Source organism: Lonchura striata, chromosome 24, assembly GCF_050655825.1.
Source record: "Lonchura striata isolate lonStrDom1 chromosome 24, ASM5065582v1, whole genome shotgun sequence".
Taxonomy (NCBI): domain Eukaryota; kingdom Metazoa; phylum Chordata; class Aves; order Passeriformes; family Estrildidae; genus Lonchura; species Lonchura striata.
In genome coordinates, this window is record NC_140726.1 from 1,049,396 (window position 1) to 1,073,345 (window position 23,950).

At 44.5% G+C, this 23,950-nt stretch overlaps 1 protein-coding gene across 13 annotated transcripts in view; it reads left to right on the top strand.

The window, feature by feature from the left end:
- Window positions 1–23,950, top strand: part of ARHGAP32 (Rho GTPase activating protein 32) — a 236,312-nt gene that overhangs the window by 73,959 nt on the left and 138,403 nt on the right. For 12 of the 13 annotated variants that reach the window (XM_085560079.1, XM_085560081.1, XM_085560069.1 and 9 more), the window contains one exon: window positions 16,328–16,436. In XM_085560079.1, the coding sequence (XP_085416205.1) occupies window positions 16,329–16,436 (108 nt within the window). In that variant the 5' untranslated portion in view covers window position 16,328. Of the gene's footprint in view, window positions 1–3,906; window positions 4,494–16,327; window positions 16,437–23,950 lie in introns of those variants that run through there. The other variant, XM_085560077.1, reaches the window with a different exon arrangement.

Here is a 23,950-nt window from a genome sequence, read left to right on the forward strand (position 1 = left end):
GTTAGAATATGTCCAAGGTGTGTGCTCTCCTGGGTTGAAATACTCATGCTTTTGCTGTGCCATAAATAAAGTATGGCTACTGATGCCTTGTCTCTCAAATATCCTTCCCCAAATATTCCCCCTTTCCCAGCTATCCTAAAACATTCCCCATAGTCAGTAAATCAGAGAAACAGCACCCACTGATATTTGACACTTTCTGTGCCAACAGAACAAGGACAAACAAGCATACCAAGGGATACCTTTTGCCGCTGTCATGAGCCTCAGAACTTCATAAAAATTATGGGTTTTGCTACTTGAGTGTGCTTACAGAAGTGAATTTACCCTGACTGGCTCTCTGTGCAGTAATGAGTGTGTGGCAGCATGTCAGGGGAAAACAGACATCTGATCTGAGAAAGGGGCTGGTTCCCTGTTTTCTGTCACCATTCCCGCTGTGTTGCTTTGTGTGCAAAGGGTTGGTGCTGGCTGTTTGTGGGAGCTGGGAAAGTGGGAAGTGTTGGCATGGTGTGAGTGTGGTCTAACAGGAAGCTTCATGTACAGACACATTTTGTGTGGCAGCAAATCTTCTGTTCTAGCTGTGCACTGGATCTGCTTGCAAGGGAAAATAAAATCATGTTATTTTGCAGAACATATTTAATTACTGCTGCATTTTCAATAAAACAATAGTGTTGAAAGCTTTAATTATATAATGGGAATACAAAAAGATTCAGGAACAACAAGGTTTGTCTTTTCCACTAACCATGCTCTCTCCTGTGGGTTTTCCATGACATAATGGGAGGCATCAGGTCTGGGTTGTGTTGCCTGTTCAGTTCCTGCATGAAAAATAAAGCAGAGCAAGCTTGAAGAGGTCACTTAGATAGCTTAAGGGAAAGTTAATTTGAGGATCCTGGAGTGCCAGGAGAAATGGGAATGGCTTCCCACTGCCAGAGGGCAGGGTTGGATGGGATATTGGGGGGAAATTCTTCTCTGTGAGGATGGTGAGGCCCTGGCACAGGGTGCCCAGAGAAGCTGTGGCTGCCCCTGGATCCCTGGCAGTGCCCAAGGCCAGGGGTTGGAGCAGCCTGAGATAGTGGAAGGTGTCCCTGTCTGTGGCAGGGGCTGGCACTGGGTGATCTTTAAGCTCCCTCCCAACACAACCTGTTTGGTGTCTCCATAGTTTATTAATTGTTTTTCCAAATAAGGAAAAAATACTTTAAAAAACCTACCCCTGATTTCTGCACAAAGTTTGCAGAGAATATTTCAAGTGAGCTCATTTGTCTCTGGGAATGAAAAACCTCAGAGGAGGGAGGGAGCTGTGGATTGGGCTGTCACATGGAATAGAGTCTCACTCTGTGAACTGCCTGGGAGCAGAGAGGGAGACACCGATCAGCGAGTCACATCCCTGTGGGAAGCCACCAGCCCGTTCTGGGGAGAGCAGGGAGAGGAGCCTGGCACAGGAATGAACCTTCCCATGACCTGAGGAGGGACTCAGCTCCTGGATCAGTCAGATTTGTAACGCCCGCAGCACAGCCAGAGGAGATCCCAGTTCTCTTTGGCAAAGAGATTTAGGGATGGTTATGGGCTCATTTTTGTTGCACTGGACTTTTCCCTGCTGTGATGACAAGAGGAACTGTCTTTTCTGAGCATTCTGACAGTGTGGGGGTTATGTAGGAGCAAGGAGCAGGTGCTTTTCCCGGATGGTTCATTGCTTGTTCCATAACTCTGTAAGTCACATCCTCACCAGGAGTCTTTGGAAGTGCTGTTGTCAGGCTGCCCTATTCACTGAGGCTGCATTACATCTTGTAATTTTACTCCTTTGTTCACTATATTTTTACCCATTCTCTCACAGCCTTCTCTTTTTGCCGTTACTCATTATGCACTAAAAAGTCTCTGTTGCAGGTGTCAGTTCTAAAATGATCCTGGTTACTGAGAGAGGGGGTAAGAGGCTGGCAGAGCAGTGTTTAGTGCCCTTTCCCTGGGCACTGAGATTAATGTGTACTGCTTTCAGCAAGATCTCATTGCTTTGGGAAGGGCAGTAGCCCAGTCACTTAATTATCCTGCTGCTCTGCACAAGTGCCAGTGGAATAGAAATGCTTTCATTTTCCAGACTACCCTTTGGTTGCTTGAGACAAATGCTTTCAAAAGCTGCTCCACACTTTCTTTTTTTGGTGGGTTTTTTTTTTTGTCCTTGTAAAAGTGACAAAGCTGTAAATCCCTTCATCACTTGCTCTAGCACATCACACCTGCAACCTTTTTGAATGCCTTCAAAATAATGGACAGTGTGCTTTCACTGGTAGGTATTTAACCAAATAATTTGTCTATTTACTTGTTTTCCCAAGAGGGTATTTTATTGTTACAGCATGAGTCAGGACAATTGAAGATTGCAGTGAAATATTCCAGCCTCTACTGTGATGCAACTGGAATGAAGTGTTACCTTAGTCATACTGAAAATGTACCTTATGCTTCCTTAGTCCTTTCCAGCTACTCCTTCCCCCAAAGCACAGTGTTTTGGGAGCTCCTGGGAGGGGGACTGTTGTTCCTCAGTGTTTATGTGCAAACAGGTTGTCAGCATGGGTTAAAAACGTGTCCATGGTCATGTTTTATGGAGAGAAGGCTTTTATGGAGGATGGACAGCAGCTGGCACTCTTGGGTTTTATTCCAGACTTCACTGACTAAGGCAATGCTGAGTCTTCTTGTGCATTATTTACACCACTTTTAAAGAAGGAGTAACAAAAATAGCTGTTTTACAGGAACATTTTGACTTAATTGTGAAGAGCTGCATGGCTCACGTAGAAAAATTACTTCAGGGAAAATTTTTATTTTATTCCTGCTGGTCTTTTGAAAGAGGGTTGAAAGGTGGGGTGTATTTTCTTCAGGGTTGTCTTTGTCCATCTCAACCCCTGAGTCCCCTGAGCTGTGCCTGAGGGCCTGGTGGGCTGGATATTGACACAGATGTCAGGAGGATGTTGCAGATGTTGTGATTATCCTCATCCTGGCTTCCTGGTTTTAACTGTAACTGGTTGTGATATACCAGACCAGGGTCCCCCTTGAGTCCTCACTGCTATCTCTTCTAAAACACATAATTCTGTGTGCCAGTCATGAAGCCCTAGCTTTCCTTGCCTTGAAGGGGTTAATCTTCTCAGTAGTTTTCACAGCTTGTGTTGGCTATCAGGAGTGGTGTGATGGCAAAGGAGAACATTTAGAGTATCATTCCCAGTGCTGTTACCTTTCAGCTGCCCTTTTCTCCCCTCCCCTCTGATTTTATAGTTCCCTGCTCCAGCCAACACAATTATGTAGTTATTCTGCTGTACAGAAGAGCTGTTGGCATCCTCTCCTCTTTTATTACCCTGGTGCAGAAGCAGAGTGGTGGCAGAGATGTAGAATTGACACCCGTGGAACCAGGCCAGGTGAGATTCAAAAGGCAGAGATAAGACAGTGCTTTTCAAGGGATTGGGTTTGCCAGGGAGGAATGATGGAAAGGAACTGCAGTTACCTGATCCATCTCCTTTCTGCTTCTGCCTTGCAGATCACATGAACATCTGCTCAAATGTCATTGAATGTCACCTGGCTCGGGCCAGGCAGATGCCCAGTGCCTTGGGGTCTCTCTGGACTCCAGACTGCAGGGACAGCAATGCTGCTGTGGTAATTTGGGAGGGTGGAGGATTAAATGTTCTTGAAAAGCTATTTACATAAAGGTTTGCAAAGGAGAGTGTGAGTGAGAATATGTTCAAACTGAGCAGTGAAATCTGCACAACCTGTCTTGCTCATCCATCTGGTTGGAGCATGTTATCTCTGTTTTACAGATTACATTTAACCTTGCCATTCTGGAGGATCCATTGAGCCTCAACAGTTATGGCAGAGCCCTCCTGGAAAGTTATGCAGAAGAAGCAGGAGGTGGGATTTCATGCTCAGGAAGACTACTGAGGAGGTCCAGGGATGCTCCATCACCTTCCTGTCCTGACCACGTTCCTGGGCCTGGCAGGGCAGCAGGCTGGCTCTCCTGCTTTGCCACATTCCTGCTCCTTTTCCTGGCTTCTCCAGGCTGGCACTCTGTCTGCTCTGCTTTCCTGACTTCTGGCCGGACTGTAGCTTCCTCTCACATGGCTCACCAGGAAAATCACCTTTGCAGTGAGCCTGGCAGGTGCTGGGAGGCAGCAGGGGTTAAAGCCAGGCTTTCCTGCTCCTCTGTCTGCTCAGGTGTGCTGGGAGGGAATGGATGAGCAGCAGAGACAGCTCTGTGCACACAGGCAGAATTCCAGCCCGGGCACTCTGCTTCTGTCTCTTTATTACTTTACTTACTTTTTTATGGTACCTGTCCTTACTGAAAAAACTTGCCGATCGGCTTCTGTAGGTTTTTTTTTTCCTTCCTGCTGAGTCATTGCACAGCTCACCAGTCCTTCGTGAGTTTTGGTTTCTGGAGTCCTGACTCCTTTCTGCTTTCCTCCTGCATCCAGTGTACCAGCACTCCATCCAAGCACTCCTGCTGTGCTGCTTCCATGGTACCTTCTGTGATCAGGGTGAGTGAGGCATGTTCTAGTGGCAGGATTTGTTCCGTGCTCAGGGACCTGTTATTCCTGTGATGCTCACATTTTTAAATTGTTCATTTTCCTTGCACAAAGGCAGCTGCTGGAATGCAGACATGTTCTCCTGGAGTCGAGGGGACAGGAAACGTTGGCTTTTGATTTTCCTTGCGTTGCACTGCTGCCATCTGCTTACGCAATTCAACACCTTTCGTATTTTTCATCCCCTATAATGTATTAGAGAGGGCCTCTGTTCTTTGAGTATCTTTTCAGTCTTGACTATGAATATATAGTTCACTGTTTTCCTCTTTCTTTATCCCTCTTTCCTTCTGCCTTTAAAATTGTGTTGGTATTTCAGAGACTTTCTTGTCTGCCCTGATATAAAATTAAAGAGGTTTCATAAGCCCACAAAATTTTGAAGCAGTCCAGTTAAAATTATTTGTTTTAAAAGGTTGCATGTTTTTTCCAGTTTTAAAATCTCCTTGTTCTCAGTCATAGCTTGTTTCTGTAATTCCTTCATTTTGTTGCTTAAAGTTTGCTTTTAAAATTAAAACACAAGTATGACCTCTATTTTTTCCCCGGAAGTGTTCGTGTTTCAGATGCTTCCCTTCCAGTTAATTAGAAATAACCAACAAAGCTATTCTTTTTTCTGATCTCTGGCATTCCCAGGGGATTAGGGTGATATTGCATGGTGAGGCACTGAACCCCTCTCCATGCCCAAGGGCTCAGCTCCAGCACTGGCAAAGCAAAGATAAATGTCCAGGTTCTCAGATGTGCAAAAGCCACGCTGGGGGTCACGGGGCAGGAGGTGGCCCACGTCAGAAGGAAGTCTCTGAGATTATGATGTCCCTCGTGACCTCTCTGCGCAGCCACAGCCGTGGAGGTGACCCAAAGTGCTGCTGTGGCTGCACCAGGTGTCCCCACCCTGGAGCTCTGATCTGCCCACAGCAGCTCCAGGGTCCTGGCAATTCTCCTGGCCCTGTGTGGAGTGGGTTCACTTTTCCTCCAGGGCAGTAACTGTAGAGATGGGCAAGCCCCTCTGCTGGGCATCAGGTGGAGGTGGGAGTTGCTCTCTGGGAATACTGCCAGGGCTGTGTCCCTGGAGCCTACTGGCTGCTGGAGGTGCTGGCTCTGAGCTCTTTGGGGATGCTGCTCTCTGCAGCCCAGAGTTGCCCTGCTCAGTGATCCTGGCCAGTCTTTCTGTGTGCAGTGTGTTGCTTTCTCTGCCCATTTTCTCCTCTTGGAAAGGAGTTCATAAAGTAATGAGTGAGGAGGAGGTGTTGCATAAACTCTCTATGCTCAGAGGCACAGGTTGGGAAAGGGCAGAACTCCACTCCTGAGCCTTCTCTGAGAGAGACTTCTCATATTCCTCGGGAGGGTGCCCTGATTGCCTGCTGAGAGCTGGGCTGGCTCTTGTCTCTGCTCCATCAGGATACAACATTTCATGGCAATGAGTGTGTGAGAACAGGGTGTGATCCCCTGCAAAGGTGGTGTTGTTCTCCCTGAGCCTGGATTCTTCCTCCAGGCCCTGATAAGGTGTTTGATAATTCCTTATGTAATGGTCTGGGAAATGGAAGTTACTTCCTACTTTAGGGACAGTCTTCTTCTGAAACACTGGACAATTTAGGTGAGCTGTCAGTTACTTTGGTTTTTGGAAGATGGATGGAGATACTCTCTTTACGCACCTCTTGGCTGCTTTGATGTAGGCAGTCCTTGCATTGATATTTTATGGTCTCCTGGCATATCCTAGTACAGCTTTCAGCATAACTGGAGTCACTGTTTATTATCAGAAGTCCATATAATACAGGTTACACCTGCTGTTTCAGTGTTGTGCTCCTCTGAGCAGCTTTAGAGTTAAGGTTTGGGTTTATGATGTACCATGTCTCAGTCTCCCCTCCAAAAAGAAAAATACATCTAAATTAGACTGAAGGCTTGTCTAATTGTTCTTTCTGTATTCATCTGTGAGGCAGCAGGAAACCAAGCAGCAGGGTTTCCATTGAGAGCAGCCTTGTGTGCCAGCTTGGCTGACTTTGTCTCACACTGCCTGTGGGTGTTGAGAGGAAAATGGACAGTAGTGGCTGCAGCTGGACCCTTGAGAGCCAGGCAAGGGAGAGTGAGGAGCTCTTTCCTGGTTATTGGGGGTTTTATATTCACTGAAAGTCCTAATTAACAATTGCAAATGATTCCAAAAGCCAAAGTAAATGTGTTTCTGGTTGTTAAAGACTTCATCAGTGCTGGGTATGTTGTCACTGAAGGGAAATGTGCTCTGAGACACTGCAAGAGGGTTTGACCACTGTGCCCCTGAAGGTCTGCAGCTCTCAGGCACTGCTTCTCCTTGTCCCCCTATGTCTTCTGCTCCCCTCCCACTTCTGTCTTCCCATTCCCTGCATCAGAAACGCCTCTGCAGAGGGGTGTCAGGGTTAAGGTCTGTCCCAGTGCTGTGAGAGCCTAGGCAATCATGAATCGTTTGGATTCATGGCTGTGCTGTGAGAATTAATTACAGTGTGGCTTTGCACATTCCCTGCCCATGTGACCCCCACCTGCTTAAATCTATCCCTGATGATGACTTGCTGCAGTTGGAGGCCTCCATTTAATTCCATTTAACCAGTCAGGAGCTATCCAGTAGGAACAGTAGTAGTGAAATGTGTAAGTAGTGATTTCTAGATGGAGAAAGGACTGAGCAGCCTCCTATTTGCTTTTGATACCACTGAAGTGCAGTGCTGAATAGGAGGGTAGGAGGAGGGCTGTTGTAAATATGCTGCAAGGACCACTCATCATTTAAGACTATTTATTCAAGTTGGAGTAACTGAGCTATGCTTTATTTATGTGCTTATGCTTATCTTTTATTATTTGTTCAGCTATTCAGGTTCTGGTGTCCCGGAGTTCATTTCCATTCATTTCCTTGTAAGAATTCACTAGCGAGTTTGCTTGCTTTTTTCAGTTAGAGAAAGGTTTCCCTGCTCAGCAGCTGTCTGACTGGGCGACTTCTGAACGTTGTTTCATGTTATGAACAGTTGTCATTTAGCAGCACGCGAGGCTGATTGTAACTGATGAGGTGATTGCTCTTCATCATTCCACGTGCTGAAAACATTTTTTTCCAGGATGTGCTTCTGTGAAGGAAGAGTAAATTTACTGTGGCTTTGCATCGGCACTGAACTACAGATAAGCCCCAGATGAGCCCAGATGCATGTCCTGGATTAGGTTTAGGTCATTCTGTACAATTTGGGGTCTCCTTTGATGTGTGCTGCATTTGGATCAGCTGGGAGCAGGTGGGGTTTGTTCTTGCTTTGTGTGATGGTGAGGTCTGAAGGGTACAGCCATGGGCAGAACAGCACTTGCTGGGCATTGAGAAGGGCTGGTTGGGAGGAAGCTTGGTCTTACTAAGACAAACAGAAAGAGGAGATTGCAGAGGAAATGCAGGGAACAGCTTCTGACAGAGAGCTTGGTGAGAGGTCCCTGTTGGTGTCACTTGCGTGAGGACAGGCAGCGAGGCTGAGCCCTGCTGTGGGGTGTGGACCATTCCCACCACAGCCAGTGGGAGTGGGAAAGGCCCCAAGGCAGGACATCCCACTGCCCCCCGAGGAACCTTTGCTGATGTGCCCATGTTCAGACTGCTCAGCAGAGCAGGAAGGCAGGAGGAGCATCTTTCCCCATCTCCCTTCTGTGTTCCAGCTTCAGAGCTGCTTCAGAGCAGTTTATTAATGGTAAATAAGAGGTTTGTGCCCTTTTCCCTAGAGGTATTTTTTTTATTAGTTTTATACTTGTTCCTGAGTCAAACAAAAGAAATTCAAGCCAGGGCTCAGAGATTCTGATTGTTCAGTGATTTCCTAATTATTTTTCTCATCCTGAGCAATGTGATGAGAGAAAACGATTTCAGAGGAATTTTTTTATTGACTGTCACTGTGTTCTTCTGATAGAAAATGCCGAGCACATACTAAAATAACGTATTTTATGTGTTACCGAATAAAAGAGCAGGTTTGTTCAGTAATACGTATGCAGAAGCATGAGGAATCTGTGATTATTTTTATAAAGCTTTTTAATAACTAAGAATATGTCTCTGAGCTTGGAAAAGCCAAATATTCCAATAACTTATTTATTTCATGAAGTGCTTAAAGAAATGCTAGTTATGCAAAACCTGAATGCAGATTCTTTACAGCCCAGTTGCACAAAGCGCTTAGTTCATGGTCCAGTCCCTTCCAGAATGTGGAGGGCATCTCACTCTACTCATGTTCTTGGATATGGATGGTACTGAGCTGAGACATAAAACACAGCCAGGTGAGACAAGAGGCTGCCAAAACCATGGTGGAAGGGTAGGACAAGGAAGGTGAGTCTGTTGCTTTTTGCTGCTTTCAGATTTAGAGGTTTACTGAAGGTGGTTTGGGGTTGATTTTACTGTGTACCTATGGAACTGTGCTTGGAGGAAAGGAAACAATCAGAGGGTTTGTTTATAGTACAGTGTTGGCTTCTCCTTTCCATCTGCTTTCCTTTCCTTGATGGATGGGAGCAATGTTCAGTTGTTTCATACCTTGGAACCCACCCAGTGATGCCAAGGTCCTGCTGGGACAACCCTGTGGCTGTGTGGGAGCATAGGCAGTGCCCTCAGGCTCTGAATCACAAAATCCTGGACTGGTTTGGGTGGGAAGGGACCTTAAAGCCCATCTCATCCACCTCTGCCATGGCAGGGACACCTTCCACTGTCCCCGGCTGCTCCCAGCCCTGTCCAGCCTGGCCTTGGGCACTGCCAGGGATCCAGGGGCAGCCTCAGCTGCTCTGGGCACCTGTGCCAGTGTAAACCTCAAAGAAAAGAACTACTTCCAAATATCTGATCTAAATTTATCCTTTTTCACTTTAAAGCGATGTTCCCCCGGGCTTGGGGGCTTTGCTTAGCAGTGAGGGTTAGGAGGGTAAGTTAGGGGTTAGGGAGATAGAGCTCAGTGTTTGGGACACCAAGAAGTCAATTGGGAATAAAAAGCTGATTCCCAAGGTGAGAGAGGCTGCCTGTGCTACCTGAAGATGCCTTTTTTTGCTAAAAGGAGTACTGCCCTGCCCAGACTTGCCCTTTTGCCCACAGGTTTTAAATTCCAGGTAATCTGGTCTTGTTTGTGCAACTTTTCTTGGAGAGCTCTGAAAATGTGGTTTAAATGTTCTTGCAAATGAATAAACAAGATGTCTATTTGGAAGTCTGAAACCACAGTAAAGCCCTTGAGCAAAGATAATTGACTGTATTGGAGCTTATATTTAAGCAGGTCCAGAGAGCTGCAGCAGGGCAGGATACCAATATGTTAATTAATCTCTGCAGTGCCATTGGCTCTGTCTGCCTCCCTCTGCAGAGGAACATACACCGTGGTTGTCATGTCCAATCTGGCATTTTAAAAATTAATCAAGTGATAGTGCTGATTGGAAAAATATCTTTATTTAAAACTTGCTATATTTAAAAAAAAAGTTTTTCTAAGTTCATATATTCTTCATCTAAAAAGATAAGTTAATTAAAAAAACAAACAAACAAAAAATCCATATTTCTTTTCCTTCCTTAGAGAAAGAGATTTCAGGCAGCTGAGAATCTCATTTAACAGGTAGAGATGTACATAAAATGGGAATTGATTATTTTCTTTTAAAAAATAATCTTTGTAGGAGTAGAAACCCCTTAACTACAAGTTAGTGTTAGGTGGTTTGTGGTGACCAATTGTCTGCTGTAGCTGAATGTCAATAATTGGTATTGGGGGTCCCATGAGCCCTTCCACACCACCCTATTGCACTGGTGATCTCAGGCTCCCTGGGCATAGATATGCTGTGAATTTGGAATTTGAACATAGGGAAAACCAGAACATTTGGGATTTAAAGTATTTTAAAACTGCCTTTGTGGCTGTAACTAACATGGTTAATTTTTGAAAGCCATCACAACCAGTAAAATGGGATTTCATTGTAATAGTGCTGATCCTGCTCAGACCTCTATTCCCATGGTTTAGAGATTCCCAGCCTCCTTTATTTGGGACATGGATAGATCTGCCAGGGAAGCCCACATTCTATGAGAAGGCCATGTGAACTAAAGAGCTACACAGCACAGTGAACTTGTTTTAATTTTTTTTTATTTCTGCCGCCCACGGTTGTGGTTCTGAGACCCTCACATAGCCACATCCCCCAGGCTGAAACCCACTGAGCGCAACTCAGAACCAGGCAAGAAATAAATCATGAGTAGCCCTGGAGCACCCAGAGTGCAGAGAAATCCAGTTTGCTCTGTGCTGATATTTGAATGACATTTCATTCTAGTGATTTTTAGATATCCTCTTACTGTAATATACTGTTACTCTCCTGATTTTCCTTGTGCAGTGCCTTCCTAACTAATTGAATTTTGGTTCTCCTATGATGAACTTCCATCAGAAGTAGCAATTACAGCTTTCAACGTGTCCAATCAATCACAGCAACCCTCTAGTTCTGCCAGGTTCTCACTCTGTGGCCAAGGATTGAACACAATCCATTTAGCATTATTTATGAGGTGGGCTTGGAGCTGCCCTTGCCAAGCTTTTCCAGCTTCGTGTTGTGTGATGCTGGAGTCAGATTTCAGAAATCTTGTTTTATATAATACAGATGGACATAATGTAATCAGGGAGGTGTTGACAAAGCTGATCTGAAACATGCGAAATTAAATCCTCATCAGGTCAGCACTGTCAGCCTGCAGTTCCCATCTCTTCTTTCATTTTCCCTGGGGCTCATCTGAGAGCAGAGCTATCTCTCCTTTCCATATTGTGTGATTATTTTCTTCCTTTCCACTGTTATCAGTTTTAATTTCATGGACACAGAGTTTAGTTGGAAAATTGGGCTGAGAGGGCTATGTGCATTTTGGTGTTTTCCCCATCTCCCTAATGTAATTTCCTAATTTTTGTGTGTGTTTGTGGTAGAAGTCTGAAGTCAAGAGTGAAGATATATCAGGATTTCTCACATGATTCCAGTGTCTTGCCCAAGTGTTTTATAAACTTTAGGTCAAATCCCAGTTCTTGTTTAATAATTTTTCTTCCTTTCCTGGTGACAGTGGTGAAAACTTGACTTAATTCTGCTGTCATTTATTGTAGAGGACACCCATAGCACTTTACATCCTGATTGACATATTTAAAACCTTCTGAAGCAGAGTTTTCAAGGTGTTTCTTTGTTGATTCACTGCTGGATTATTTTTCCAAACTGTGATTGAGAGTAATGGGATTAAAACTCTACTTGTTACATTCAGAAGGACAGGAATGCTCCAACCAGGCTAGGATGGGTTATTTTTTCCTTTTGTGCAAATTATTTGAGCGAAACAAATGTGAGATTTTGCAGATAGTGTTTGAAGCTCGTTGATTTTCAATCTCTGTTGGTGTCAGCACAGACCTTAATTGAATTATAGCTTTTGAGGTAAAATTTATATCTTGGGAGGCATCACTTTCTGTGGAGCCCTAAATCCTCTTGAATTGTTGGTTCTGTAGGGCAGAGCTGCGCTTTTCCATCGGGGGAGTAATTTCCAGGCACAACAACAGTGTGATAGAAATAATAAATAAACAAATAAGTCAGTTCTCATCGGCTCTCCCCTCTTAGCTGGAGGTCAGGAAGAAAAGTCACTGTGCGGGGAGCAGCCAGGAGAAGTTGCAGTGCCTGATGTCCCCAGGGAGGAGAACAACTCCAAATCTTATTTGGCATTTAATCTAAGGAATCCATTGCCTGTCCAGCTGGGATGGGGCAGGCAGAGAATTGACTCTCTGACAGGAGCCTGGCCGGGCTCTCACACCTTTGGCACCTGGGGAAGGAATTTGTCACCATCCTGTGTCCTGCCATGAACTGGGTTGTCGCATGGCACTAAAGCCATGACAGTGGTGTTTCTCCCCTGCTGTGGCACTGGGGGTGTGCCAAAGAACCTGAGTAATGGGAACACTCTTGTAGGGGTCCCACAGTGTTTTAAGAGTTCTGCTCTTGTTTACCTTGAGGAGCTCTTTCCACAAACACCCCTTTTGTGATTCTTCCTCTCTTATGCAAACAGAAATATGAAAATATGTTGGATTTGTGGATGTGGGACTCCCTCAAAGCCATAGGGAAGGTTCTCTGAAAAAGGTGTATTTAAAATTTATAGTATTATAAACAAGCAGTAACTATAGAGTTTAGGGACGTCAAGCTGAATATTCATCTATTTAATACAAAGTTGACATTTACTTGAGATAAAGTTTACTTAATACAAACCACCCTACAGATCTCCTGTCTCCTGGCCTGTGACACAACTCATTGTGAGCAGACAGGACTTGATGCTTGGATAAGGCACCAGAGGGTTTTAATTCCTGATATGGCACAGAAATACCATAAATGAGAGGAGCAGTTAATTGGATTTGAGAAGGAGGAAAAGGACATGAGATGTTTTCTTGATACAGTTGTGTCGTGTACAAATACATAAGTTCTAACTAAATTAATCAACTTGACCTACCAGAGAACTTCAATGGGTGGGTGTGAAAGTGGGCAGGGCCTTTTGTGAAATGTCCTGTAAACATTTGTTCCAGTACATTTGGTTCTCAATTTACAATGAAGAAGGGTTCATTCATCTGCAGGGGAATTGTTTAATGGCCTCTGTACACCAAAACTTTTATTAATATAACAGTGTCACATTTCATTGCAAGGGCAGAGCTGCTGAGAGGTAGAGGAAGTGGCATTTTAAATAAAATTATATTTCTGTTCTAATGGCCAGGATTAAATTTTGTAGTGACTTCTCACTCATTTCCATCTGCCCCATATATATAGACCCAAACAGAGCTGTTATAGAGCAGCTCCTTTAGCTGGTTTGGGCTTTAGTGTTTACAAGATCCATGTGTCAGTGTTTTGTGTAAATGCTCCTGGGATTTGAGGTATTTTCCTCTCCTGTGGAAAAGAATCTCCATAGCAGAAAAAAGATAATTTGTCTTGTTACAGCTTGACATGTGAGGTGAATCAGACATATGTATGTTGTGCTATTTATGCATTATATACATTAAAATAATGTCAAATATCCATAATGCACATGCATATAAAAATATATGAATGTGATTATACCTAGAGATAATATTCCAGCTTGTCTTGGGGTAAAGCCAGAGTTTTCTATAGGCCAGCTGGTAGGAAAACTCCTTCCCCAGCTGTTGCTCTGGGGTTTTACACGCCCAGAGGAAACGTTGTAAAAAGGAGAGTGTTTTCAAAAGCTGCTTTTCTTCCTATTCTCTTGCTTTTTGCCCCTACTCCTCTCCCTGTTTCATTGCTGAGAATTCACGAAGTTAATTTCCTTCATCCAGGCCACTGATCGGCAGGAAAAAGCCACTAGACTTAATCCATAAAGGACTAATATTACCTGCAGCATCTTCAGCCTTCCTTGCTCTCTGTCTCAGATGGCATGGAATTAAATAGTGGCTATTAAAAATTAATAAGGGTGCACAGATGGTTATCAAGTGCTGATAATTGTGTCAGAGAGAAAATCTTCAGTATAATTTCCAATATTTCTGTGATGTTGTGACCAAGTTAGAATGTCCCTTAGCAGTAGAATATTCCAAGTCTGGCAAAAGCTGAAAGAGTTGACTGTTTTAAAAGGCTCAAATTTGCATGTGGATCTTTTCCAATTTGCAGTAAAAGTCCAGAACACCTTCACAGGATGAATGATGGGACTACATTTTGGGACCTCAGTGGGAAGGGTTTGTGAAGAGTTTATTGTGGAAGTTTTATATACATAGATTAAAGAAATTATGTGAATAGATAGATTGGAGTGTGGTGAAAAGAGCTGGGTGCTGTGACATCCATGTTGATCCAGTATGAGGGTACAGACCCTGAACATGAGCCTGATTCCCAGGATTATTTAAAATAGGACATACCATCCTCTGCACACACTCAACACTGCAGCCAACACATTTCAGAGGAGAAATCTGGCAGGAATTCCCAGAAGCCTGAGAAGCTGTGTAGTGAATCCATTTGTACTCCCAAGTGCTGATAAAGATGTAAATGCAGTCTCCTTATTTTCAAGTCTTTAAATGAGGAAGCACTTTGATAAGCATGATTGGTTTAACTGCTGGAGAAGGTGAGTCTTGATCACATCACCCTTCCATCCCATCACCTCTGGGAATTAGACTGACCTTACTGTGGGATCGTTTGTTTAGGATCTTTTTATTCAGCTGCAATGTGGTCGAACCCCAGCATGTAGAAATCTTCAGGAAAACTGTATCGAGCCTTTTCAAAATCATGACATTGATGTAAAAAGTTGAGGGTTTTTTTGTTGTTTGTTTTGTTTTGTTTTGTTTTCCTGTTTATGTATTGTTTCTGAGTTGCACAACTTTGTTTCTTCTGTTTTAAGTTAAGTGGGAAACCTCTCCTGTGGTGGAGCTGGTGCTGTGAGGCCAGGTCTCCTCCTCTTGATGTGCAAAGGAAAATTGAAGCAGCAAATTTTTAGTCTTTCAACCCCCAATTCTTTTAAACATCTATTGCAAAGGTGAGGGTCTCCTTTCTAAGATGACATGGCACCTTTGTATTCTAAATGATGGCATTTTCCTGCAGATTTGTTTCAGCTCTCTGCAGGTGCTTTTCTTCCCTCCTGAGGACAGTGGGTGATGCTGGGGGTGGGAATGACATACAGACCCAGTGAGCAGCAATTCCCTGGGGCACTGTGACTTTTTGGTTTTGAGGCTCATTTTCTCTGGGATGTTTTTTTTTTATTGGAGCAGGAATATGATCACAAAGCTGGGGATGAAATTATATGGACTGTAATTCCTAACCCAGCCGTGCCATTAACTACAGTGTTAATTACTTTATCCTTAATCCTCTTGGAGAGAACAAAGCAGAGTTAAATGATTTGGCCCCATGTCAAGCAGCATGTTGGGGTTTCAGAACTTCATATCTTGGATCTGAAGCAAAGGAGTTTTATTAACTGGCTTTCACCAGGCGTATTTCAGTCAAATGGTGCATAAATCTGCAGGGTTAGAAACTAGCCCTTTCTGCCTGTGCCTTTGCACTGCTGATTATCCAGATGATTATCCTAAATACGTAAGTGGTGATCTATTAAGGGAATAAAAGCCTGCCTGAATATCATGTTTAATGAAACTGGAATGGGTGATACCAGATTTTGAACAGGCCTTTGGTACTTCAAGTCTGTGTCTTAATCTCTGCAAAGGCACATTTATACAAACAAAAAGTGAAAAAAACCTCCATATATACAGAGTGCTATCATGTGGAGGGGCTGAGGAGCTTTTATGAATTCTTGCTGAGTTTTCATTTTGAGCCTCTGATCTCTGTGCAGCTTGGAATAACCTTCACGCAGGGTATTTGGAAGATAGCTCCTTATCTGAAGAAAAGTTTTGCCTGGTCACATCAGGCTGATTTGAAGTGCTCATTCTTCAGGTAGAATCAGGAAGGGATAAGAGCTGATGGATCAGGCCTTAGGATGCGGAGTCAGACTAAGATTTGGAAGCTGTTATCCCCATTTCAGGAAAAACCTCCTGCAAGGAGGAGGAATCAAATGTGTGTATTTCTCCTTACAAAGGTGTGTTTCCCTTGCTGTTTGCCTGGGCAATAGAAGCCATTTTTCTGAAGTGGACTGAAAATCACTCTGCTTTTTTCTGTGTTGTGAGACTTGCAAATTGTGCAGTGATTAAACAAAATTATCTACTGATTAGTTAGGAAGTGCAGATTTCTTTCCACCAAATTTACACTCTTGCCCTGCTTGTATAATGAGGAAGTGGGGGAAATTCAGGAGTCTGTGGGATTTCTGGATGTGTAAAATCATTTCATGTTGTCACATAACTGAACACTGTAATGGACTGGGTGTGAGATTTTCTAGGAATTGTCACTGAATATCCAACTTCTGTCCTTTGCAGAATGATGAAGTCCTCTGTCCATGCAGAAGAAGATGACTTTGTCCCTGAGCTGCAGAGGAGCATCCACCCCAGGGAGAGGCCGGACTGGGAGGAGACTCTCAGCGCCATGGTAAACACCTGGCCTACATCCTCTCTTCCCATCATTTCCCATTCTGAACACTCTGCTCCTCTATTCCATTTATGCTCCCTAAGTTTCAGCTTTTTAAATGGGTTGTACAATACTTTGAACAAGGCCAAAATGCTTCTCTTCCTCTGGCAGTTTGTCAAGGAGAGGGAACGAGCTTTCACAACGCTTCTGCCCTATTAATACATGCCCCAAAGCAGGTCTTGTAACCAATTAAAAGGTCCATAATGTCACAACGATTTTCAGTCTGCATTAACCTCTTTTTCAGCAAGATTTCTGAGCATGAAGGGAACTTCTTGTAAAAACATGCTCTTTGAAGCATGCAGCATTGTGAAAGAATGAGATTTTAGCAAAATGCTGGCTAAGTCTACATAAATAAAACCTTAGCCTGAGAGCAAACCTGCGATCAGAAGGATCAGAGCTGCAGAAAATTGCATACAAAGGTGCTGTTCTCATCTCAGAGAAGTCACTCAAGTGGGCAGTGGGCCACAGACAACTGGATTACCTTAATATTCATGGGAGTTTTTGAAGCCACAGTTTCTCTGGGCACCCTGTGCTAGGACCTCACCATCCTCACAGAGAAGAATTCCTTCCCAATATGCCATCTAACCCTGCCCTCAGCAATGGGAAGCCATTCCCCCTTGGCCTGTCAATCTCTGCCTGTATAAAGTCTCTTACTCACCTATTTATGTTCCCCTTCAGGCCCTGGCAGGGACTCTGAGCTGTCCGTGGAGCCTTCTCTTCTCCAGGTGAACACCCCCAGCTCTCCCAGCCTGTCAAATTGTGCACTTTTCACTTTGTAATTTTTTTCCTTCCTGGTGTGTGGCTGGTTTTGCCTTCTCTTCAGCTTGGCCACAGTTGGGAGCACTGTCTGTTCCCGTCAGTATTGCTCAGGCAGTAGCACCTGCTCCCAGCTCGGAGCTTCCCACACCTGGAGTCTGGTGGGAGTCACTGTGTGACACCTCACTGCTGTCTGTGACCTCCAGGTGTGTCTCAGCTGTCAGGCTGTAATTCAGTGTCCTCACCTGTGACACAGGTTTCCTGGTATATCTCTTTTGGTGGTGTTTTTTTTCTCCTGGTTGATTTGCAGTGAAGGGAATGTTCACCTGCTTGAGGCTGTTGTGCTCATGGACATTGGTCAGTGTTTTATTTTACCTTGCATTGTGCTCGTCTCACTGGAGGAACTTAAATCACTTTTTGGAACATGCTCTCTTGCACAGCTCTGTGCCAACTGACTGGTCCAGTGGAGAAGAGATTTGGAGCATGATAAACAGGGAAATTCCCAGCTGGAATTGCTGCACAGTGACTTGGTGTGATGAAGGACAGTAAAGTTGCTGAACCTGTATCTACAGTGGCTGGATTTGTGGTCACAGTGTTGGTTTGACCTCAGGGTCCTCTGAATCAGTGTAAAGAGGGGGGAGAAAAATCTCTCTTGCTTGTGTTTACTGTGTTGAGTGAATCAAATTTCCACTTTTCTTCCTCCCGTCAGGGGCAATATTGAGATGTAAATATTTACAGGACCTTGTTCAGCACTGACAGTGTTCTCTGTTTAACCAGCATATCTTTGATATTCTGCCTTTTTCCTGATCATTTGAAGCCTGAGGTTTCTTCCCTCACTCTGTTCCTTCACTTTGCATTTTTAGCAACCTCTGCTTCAGCCTTGTCCCAGAGATTGCTCTTTCCATGGTATGTGACTGTCTCAGAGTGCCACACTGCATCTAATTTTTTGTTAGTGGGTGTTGATGCAGATTTTAGGCTTTGTTGCTGCTTGAAGCCCCTGCCCCCAGGGAATGGAGGATGCAGGGCTGGAGAAGTTGTTCCCTCCATTGGTTCCCCTGGCTGCTGCTGGAGCCCTGACGGGCACCAGCTTTGTCACCTCACATGAATTTCACCTTCTCCCAGGTGAATAAAGGCTGAGACAAGGGACACTCTGGGGAGCTGGGGGAGTCCTGGCACTTGTCTCCTGGACTTTACCTTGGTACATGCTTTTATTAAGAAAAGCCACTTTATGCATTCATTGTTACATGAACAAGTCTTCTCTACTCTTCCTTCCATCCATAATACTTTTCAAAGGGCTTATTATTAATTTATGTAAGTGCTTTGTTTCCAGAGCTTTTTCTTAATAAGAAATAAACTGAATATCTTTCTAAAGGTGTGGAGGTTGAATGTCCTCCTGTATTGTAAATAAAAGGTGACAGAAACTCTATCTTTTTAATGTTTCTGTCAGTGCCAATTCATTCTTGGCACCTGAGTAGCTTCAGTTTGATGCAACTTCTTTTGTCTTCTTTATTGTTTATACTTTCATTTGCTTTTTAACACTGCTTGTTCTGTGTTTGTAGTTCAGCAGAAGGGCACATAATTCTGTGTTGGAGACCTGGTTTGTTTGGGGGGAATCCTGGAATTGTGAAATGGTTTGGGTTGGAAGAGACTTTAAAGCTCATCCAGTTCCACCCCCTGCCATGGCAGGGACACCTTCCACTACCCCAGGCTGCTCCAAGCCCCTCCCAGGCCTGGCCTTGGGCACTGCCAGGGATCCAGGGGCAGCTCTTTCTCAGTATTTCTGGTGCAATTCTGTGTTGTAGGTGAGGTCCAGGCTCAAGGAGAGGCAGCCCTGGCTGGACAGAGTTCCCAGGAGCTGAGTAATGAGGCAGCTGCCTGTATCTCCTCAAGCATTGCTATATTTTGTATTCCCCCTCGACTCATGCTCTGTATTTTTAGAATTTGGGTGTATTCGACACATTTTTCTGTCTCAGCCCCCAATTCCCACTGTGCTGCACCTGCTGGGTAACCTTCACACATCCTGGGATTTCTGCCTCTGCTCCACTTCAGGAGATGCAGTTGATGATATTGACTTTCTTCATAGAACACTTCTGAGTTCTGGAGCTGCAAAGCCCTGTGTGAGCCAAGGAAAATTGCAGTTTATGGATTTTCTAACATTTCTCCAAGACAGTAATGTTATTTTAAAGGAAAGGGGTATCTTTTCCTTGTCAGGCCCTGCTAAGTGCTCTGTTTCTGAGTTACAAGAAATGAAGTTGTGAAAGAGCCTTTATATATCTCACATGAGCCTACAAAACAGCTGTCTTCAGCCTGCAATAACTTTAGCATAAATTGATACTTGTGCTTAATATTGCATTTACCACACATTACTGACCTCCTGATTTCCTCTTCATGAGTTCAGGGAATTGTACTGTTTAAAAGCACTGAGCCCATGGCTCTCCCCCCATCAGGCTGCTGTGCTTACAGACCCTCTGTTCCTGCCTTGTCTGAATTTTGTGGTGAAGCAGCATTAAAATGCTGAGATAAACACACAAATCTTCATTTATGCCCGTATTGCGAGTGTGCAGACACAGAGGTGCCACGTGCACTAACCTGACAATGGAGATCAAAGGAACACTCAGACTAGGATCTGGAGCTGCTGCAGCCAGTCCAGAGGGGCCACGGAGCTGCTCCAGGGCTGGAGCCAGGCTGGGAGAGCTGGGGGTGCTCCCCTGGAGAGGAGAAGCTCCAGGGAGAGCTCAGAGCCCCTCCAGGGCCTGAAGGGGCTCCAGGAGAGCTGGAGAGGGACTGGGGACAAGGGATGGAGGGACAGGACACAGGGAATGGCTCCCACTGCCAGAGGGCAGGGCTGGATGGGAGATTGGGAATTGGGAATTGTTCCCTGGGAGGGTGGGCAGGCCCTGGCACAGGGTGCCCAGAGCAGCTGTGGCTGCCCCTGGATCCCTGGCAATGCCCAAGGCCAGGCTGGACAGGGCTGGGAGCAGCCTGGGACAGTGGGAGGTGTCCCTGCCATGGCAGGGGAAGGAGGAGATGAGCTTTAAGATCTCTTCCAACTCAAGCCTTTCTGTGATTCTCTAATGCTTCTGAAGAAGTCACTTTTCCTGCACTTTTCCAATTCCTTCAGCTTTGGAAACCTTCAGAATATGAGCATATGAGTCTCCAAGCCCATGGAAGGTTTATTGTCCCCCTGGTGCACCTCTGGCTGGGATCTCACAGAATCTGGGAGTTCTGCTGTCCATAACAGGGCCAAGAGGTGACAGCTGGGGCCAGGTTACTTCTGAAGAATCAGGGTGCCTAGAAAAGGGGAATCTCTAAATTAAGATAGAAGACTCTGTGAATTTGACAAGTGCACAAGAACGCAGCAGCTGTGGTTGGTATGCATCATTTTAGGCTTTTGCTGTTAGAATTTTCTTAGGAGAAATGCAAGCTTATAAATGCTTTAGAAAGGCACAGGGTTAGAGCCTGTCCTGTGAAGTCCCTGGAATAGTCTTAGGTCAGAGGGGTTCTGAGATCTGTAGTATTTTCAGCATTTGATGCCAGATAGGGAAGGTTCTGTGGCTTGTGAAGATAATAAAGGCTTTTTAATGAGACCTCAATATATCACTGTTAAATCTGGGACATGAGTGAGGAGAAAACTATTTTTAAATGCAATTATGAATGTGTGCAGAGATAGTGCATTGTAAGTGTTTAAAGAAAGATTTTTATGTCCTTAGTGTTTGTTTCTCATTCTTTGTACTTCACTTGGCCAGTGCTGCCCCAGGTCTTGAGTGGGTCTTCTGCAAGAATAGATGCCAAAAATAGAATACAAGTGGCTTCTTTTTTAATTAGTGTTGGTTCATTGGTTGGTTTTTAATTCAGAGAACATCAGGCATGTTTCAGATGCAGACTAACCTCCAGGAGTTGTAGAAAAATCTGCATAAAAGGGAATGTGGTAAATCCATTTGCTTAGCCTTGTAAGCTATAGTGATTTCCAAATAGTGGTTTACTGAAATGATCTAATTTTAGCTTCTGAGATATGTAAATATAATACCTTTAACCATGTTAAAATTGGTATTTTGTGGGTTTTTTCCCTGTGTCTCTTAATGCTTTGAATGTGTGTGAACCAACACCAGAATTTTACAGCTGAGGATGTGGTTGGGAGCTCTGAAGTCACTGACAGAGTTTTGTCAGGCTGATCCTGTTCTCAGTTGGGTCTCCCATCATGGAAAAAAATTATTGGGGAAAAATGTGCTTTTGAACTCTGACTACCCAACTGCAAGTTATTTTTAAAAGTCTGAAGTTTTAAGCTTTGAAATGCAAGAGGAAGTTTTAGGAGATATGGAGCTGAAATTGTAGGGCTTTTCTGTTGTCTTTTAAAGGGCTTGGACAAGTCAGTAGAAATGGACTTTAGAATCGTGGAATCTCCTGAGCTGGAAGGGACCCACAAGTCCAACTCCTGACCCTGTACAGGAGGGCCAAGGATGCCAACAATCCTGCCCTGTGCTGAGGGCACTGTCCAAATTCTCCGTGAGCTCTGACAGCATCAGAGCCTGACTTAGATGGTTCTCCACCTAAATGCTCCAGCATTTGGCTTCTGGCTCTAAGTCTGAGGGATCACGGCCTTAATGCTATAGAAAATGTTACCTGTAGGTTTGGAGGTTGGTTTTGTGCTGCTGAAGGTCCTCAAGCTCTTGGCTTTCCTGGATTAATGAGTCAGGACTGTGTTAATCCCACAGGAGCTGCAATGTGACTTCTGTGCCCAGCACTGGGCAGCATTTTCATGAAATTGCTGCAGCTCAGGCTGGGGAATTGGGATACCAGAGGGAAGGGTGGAATGGAAGTGGGAGTTCAGGAAGTGTGGGCGCAGCACGGGCACTGATCTGACACAAATGTTTTGGGCCAGGCCATCACACCAGGCAGACATTGGGTGCAGTAATATTTTGGTCATAGCAGTTCTGGTCTGGCATTATACCAGTAACCTGTGTTTCCTTTTCAATCCATGTGACTTGCTTTTCCTTGTTATTGCATGCTTGAATCTAGCATTATTTTCCCTTGTTAAGCTTTTGGCAAGGGTTTCTGTTGCTGTGTGAGGTCCTTTCTCTGCCTCTTGGTTAGAGGGGCCTTTTCATTTCACAGGCTGGCTCGCAGCACTGAGCTTGTCCCTGAGAATCTTCTGAAATTGGGGCAATCACTTAATTGGCACATTGACTTCCATTTGGCTTTGCCAATTAAATAAGTTCAATTAATCCAGAATGGATACTGTATTTTTGGCTGGAAGTATTAATTCTAGTAATCATTTAGTTTTCATAGGCAAGAGCAGCAATAGTTTCTGGTTACATTTAAAGCCTTGCCAGTGTGTGCACTATGGCACTACAGTGGTGAGCCAGGAGATCCAAATTATGTTTTGTAAATATCTGTTTGAAAGTCTGTTTCTATCCAGCAAAATGAAAGAATGATTTAGAATTTGCTAAGGCTGGATCAGCAGCTTGTGCACCATCATCACCAATTTGAATGCACCCTGTCTGTCATTTCTTTCCTCATTCTGGCTCAGCCAGGCTGCTGGTGGTAGTGCTGCTGGGGCTGCTGCTGTTGCTACTCCAGGTTATTCCCTGCCCTGAATTTTGGAGTAAGGATTACACTGTCAAGACCCTCCACTTCTTTCCCTCCCACCCTCTTCCGAAACTGATCTCTTTCTAGTTTGTTGTTAGATTACAGGAAATACCGCAGTTGTTCGGAATGTACTTATTTGGGAGATAAAACTTATAATTTATTTACTGTCAATCACTTTTCCCTAGTCCCAGCTGCTTAAAAATAAGGCAGAACATTAAGGAAGGGAAAGAAGTCTCTTATTTTTAAGTGGTTCACTGTAACTGGCTTTTTTTTTTTCTTTAATCAGTGTCCATATCTTCTTAGTCACCATAATACAGGAAAAGATGGAACAGTTTTGGAAGGGTATCAACAGTCTGCTTATCCATCCCCTTCCATTCCTCACCCCAATTTAAGCTCAAGAGACAAACAATTCTTGTCAGAGTTTGTCTTTCTGAAGATTGTAGGCATTAATGTTTGGGTGTTTTTTTGGTGTTTTTTTTTTTTTTTGTTTTTTTTTTTTTTTTGGTTTGGTTTGGTGTTTTTTTTTTTTTGCCATGATTCAGCCTTCTTAATTATAAAATGATGAGTTATTCCCTGAAGATGTTGGTAATCATTAGTCTGACTTTTTTATTTAAGTCGTTCCCTACATTCCTGCCTTGCTGCATTGTATTGGTCACTGCTGTATTGGTGTAAGACTGCATATTCTTTTTGGGATTTTATCAAATATCATGGTTGGCAGGGCACAGATTATTCATGGAATCATGGAATGGTTTGGGTTGGAAGGAACCTTAGAGTACATCCAGTCCCACCCCTGCCATGGCAGGGACACCTCCCACTGTCCCACCTGCTCCAGCCCTGCCCAGCCTGGCCTTGGGCACTGCCAGGGATCCAGGGGCAGCCACAGCTGCTCTGGGCACCTGTGCCAGGGCCTGCCCACCCTCCCAGGGAACAATTCCCAATTCCCAATATCCCACCCATCCCTGCCCTCTGGCAGTGGGAGCCATTCCCTGTGTCCTGTCCCTCCATCCTTGTCCCCAGTCCCTCTCCAGCTCTCCTGGAGCCCCTTCAGGCCCTGGAGGGGCTCTGAGCTCTCCCTGAAGCTTCTCCTCTCCAGGTGAGCACCCCCAGCTCTCCCAGCCCAGCCCCAGAGCTGA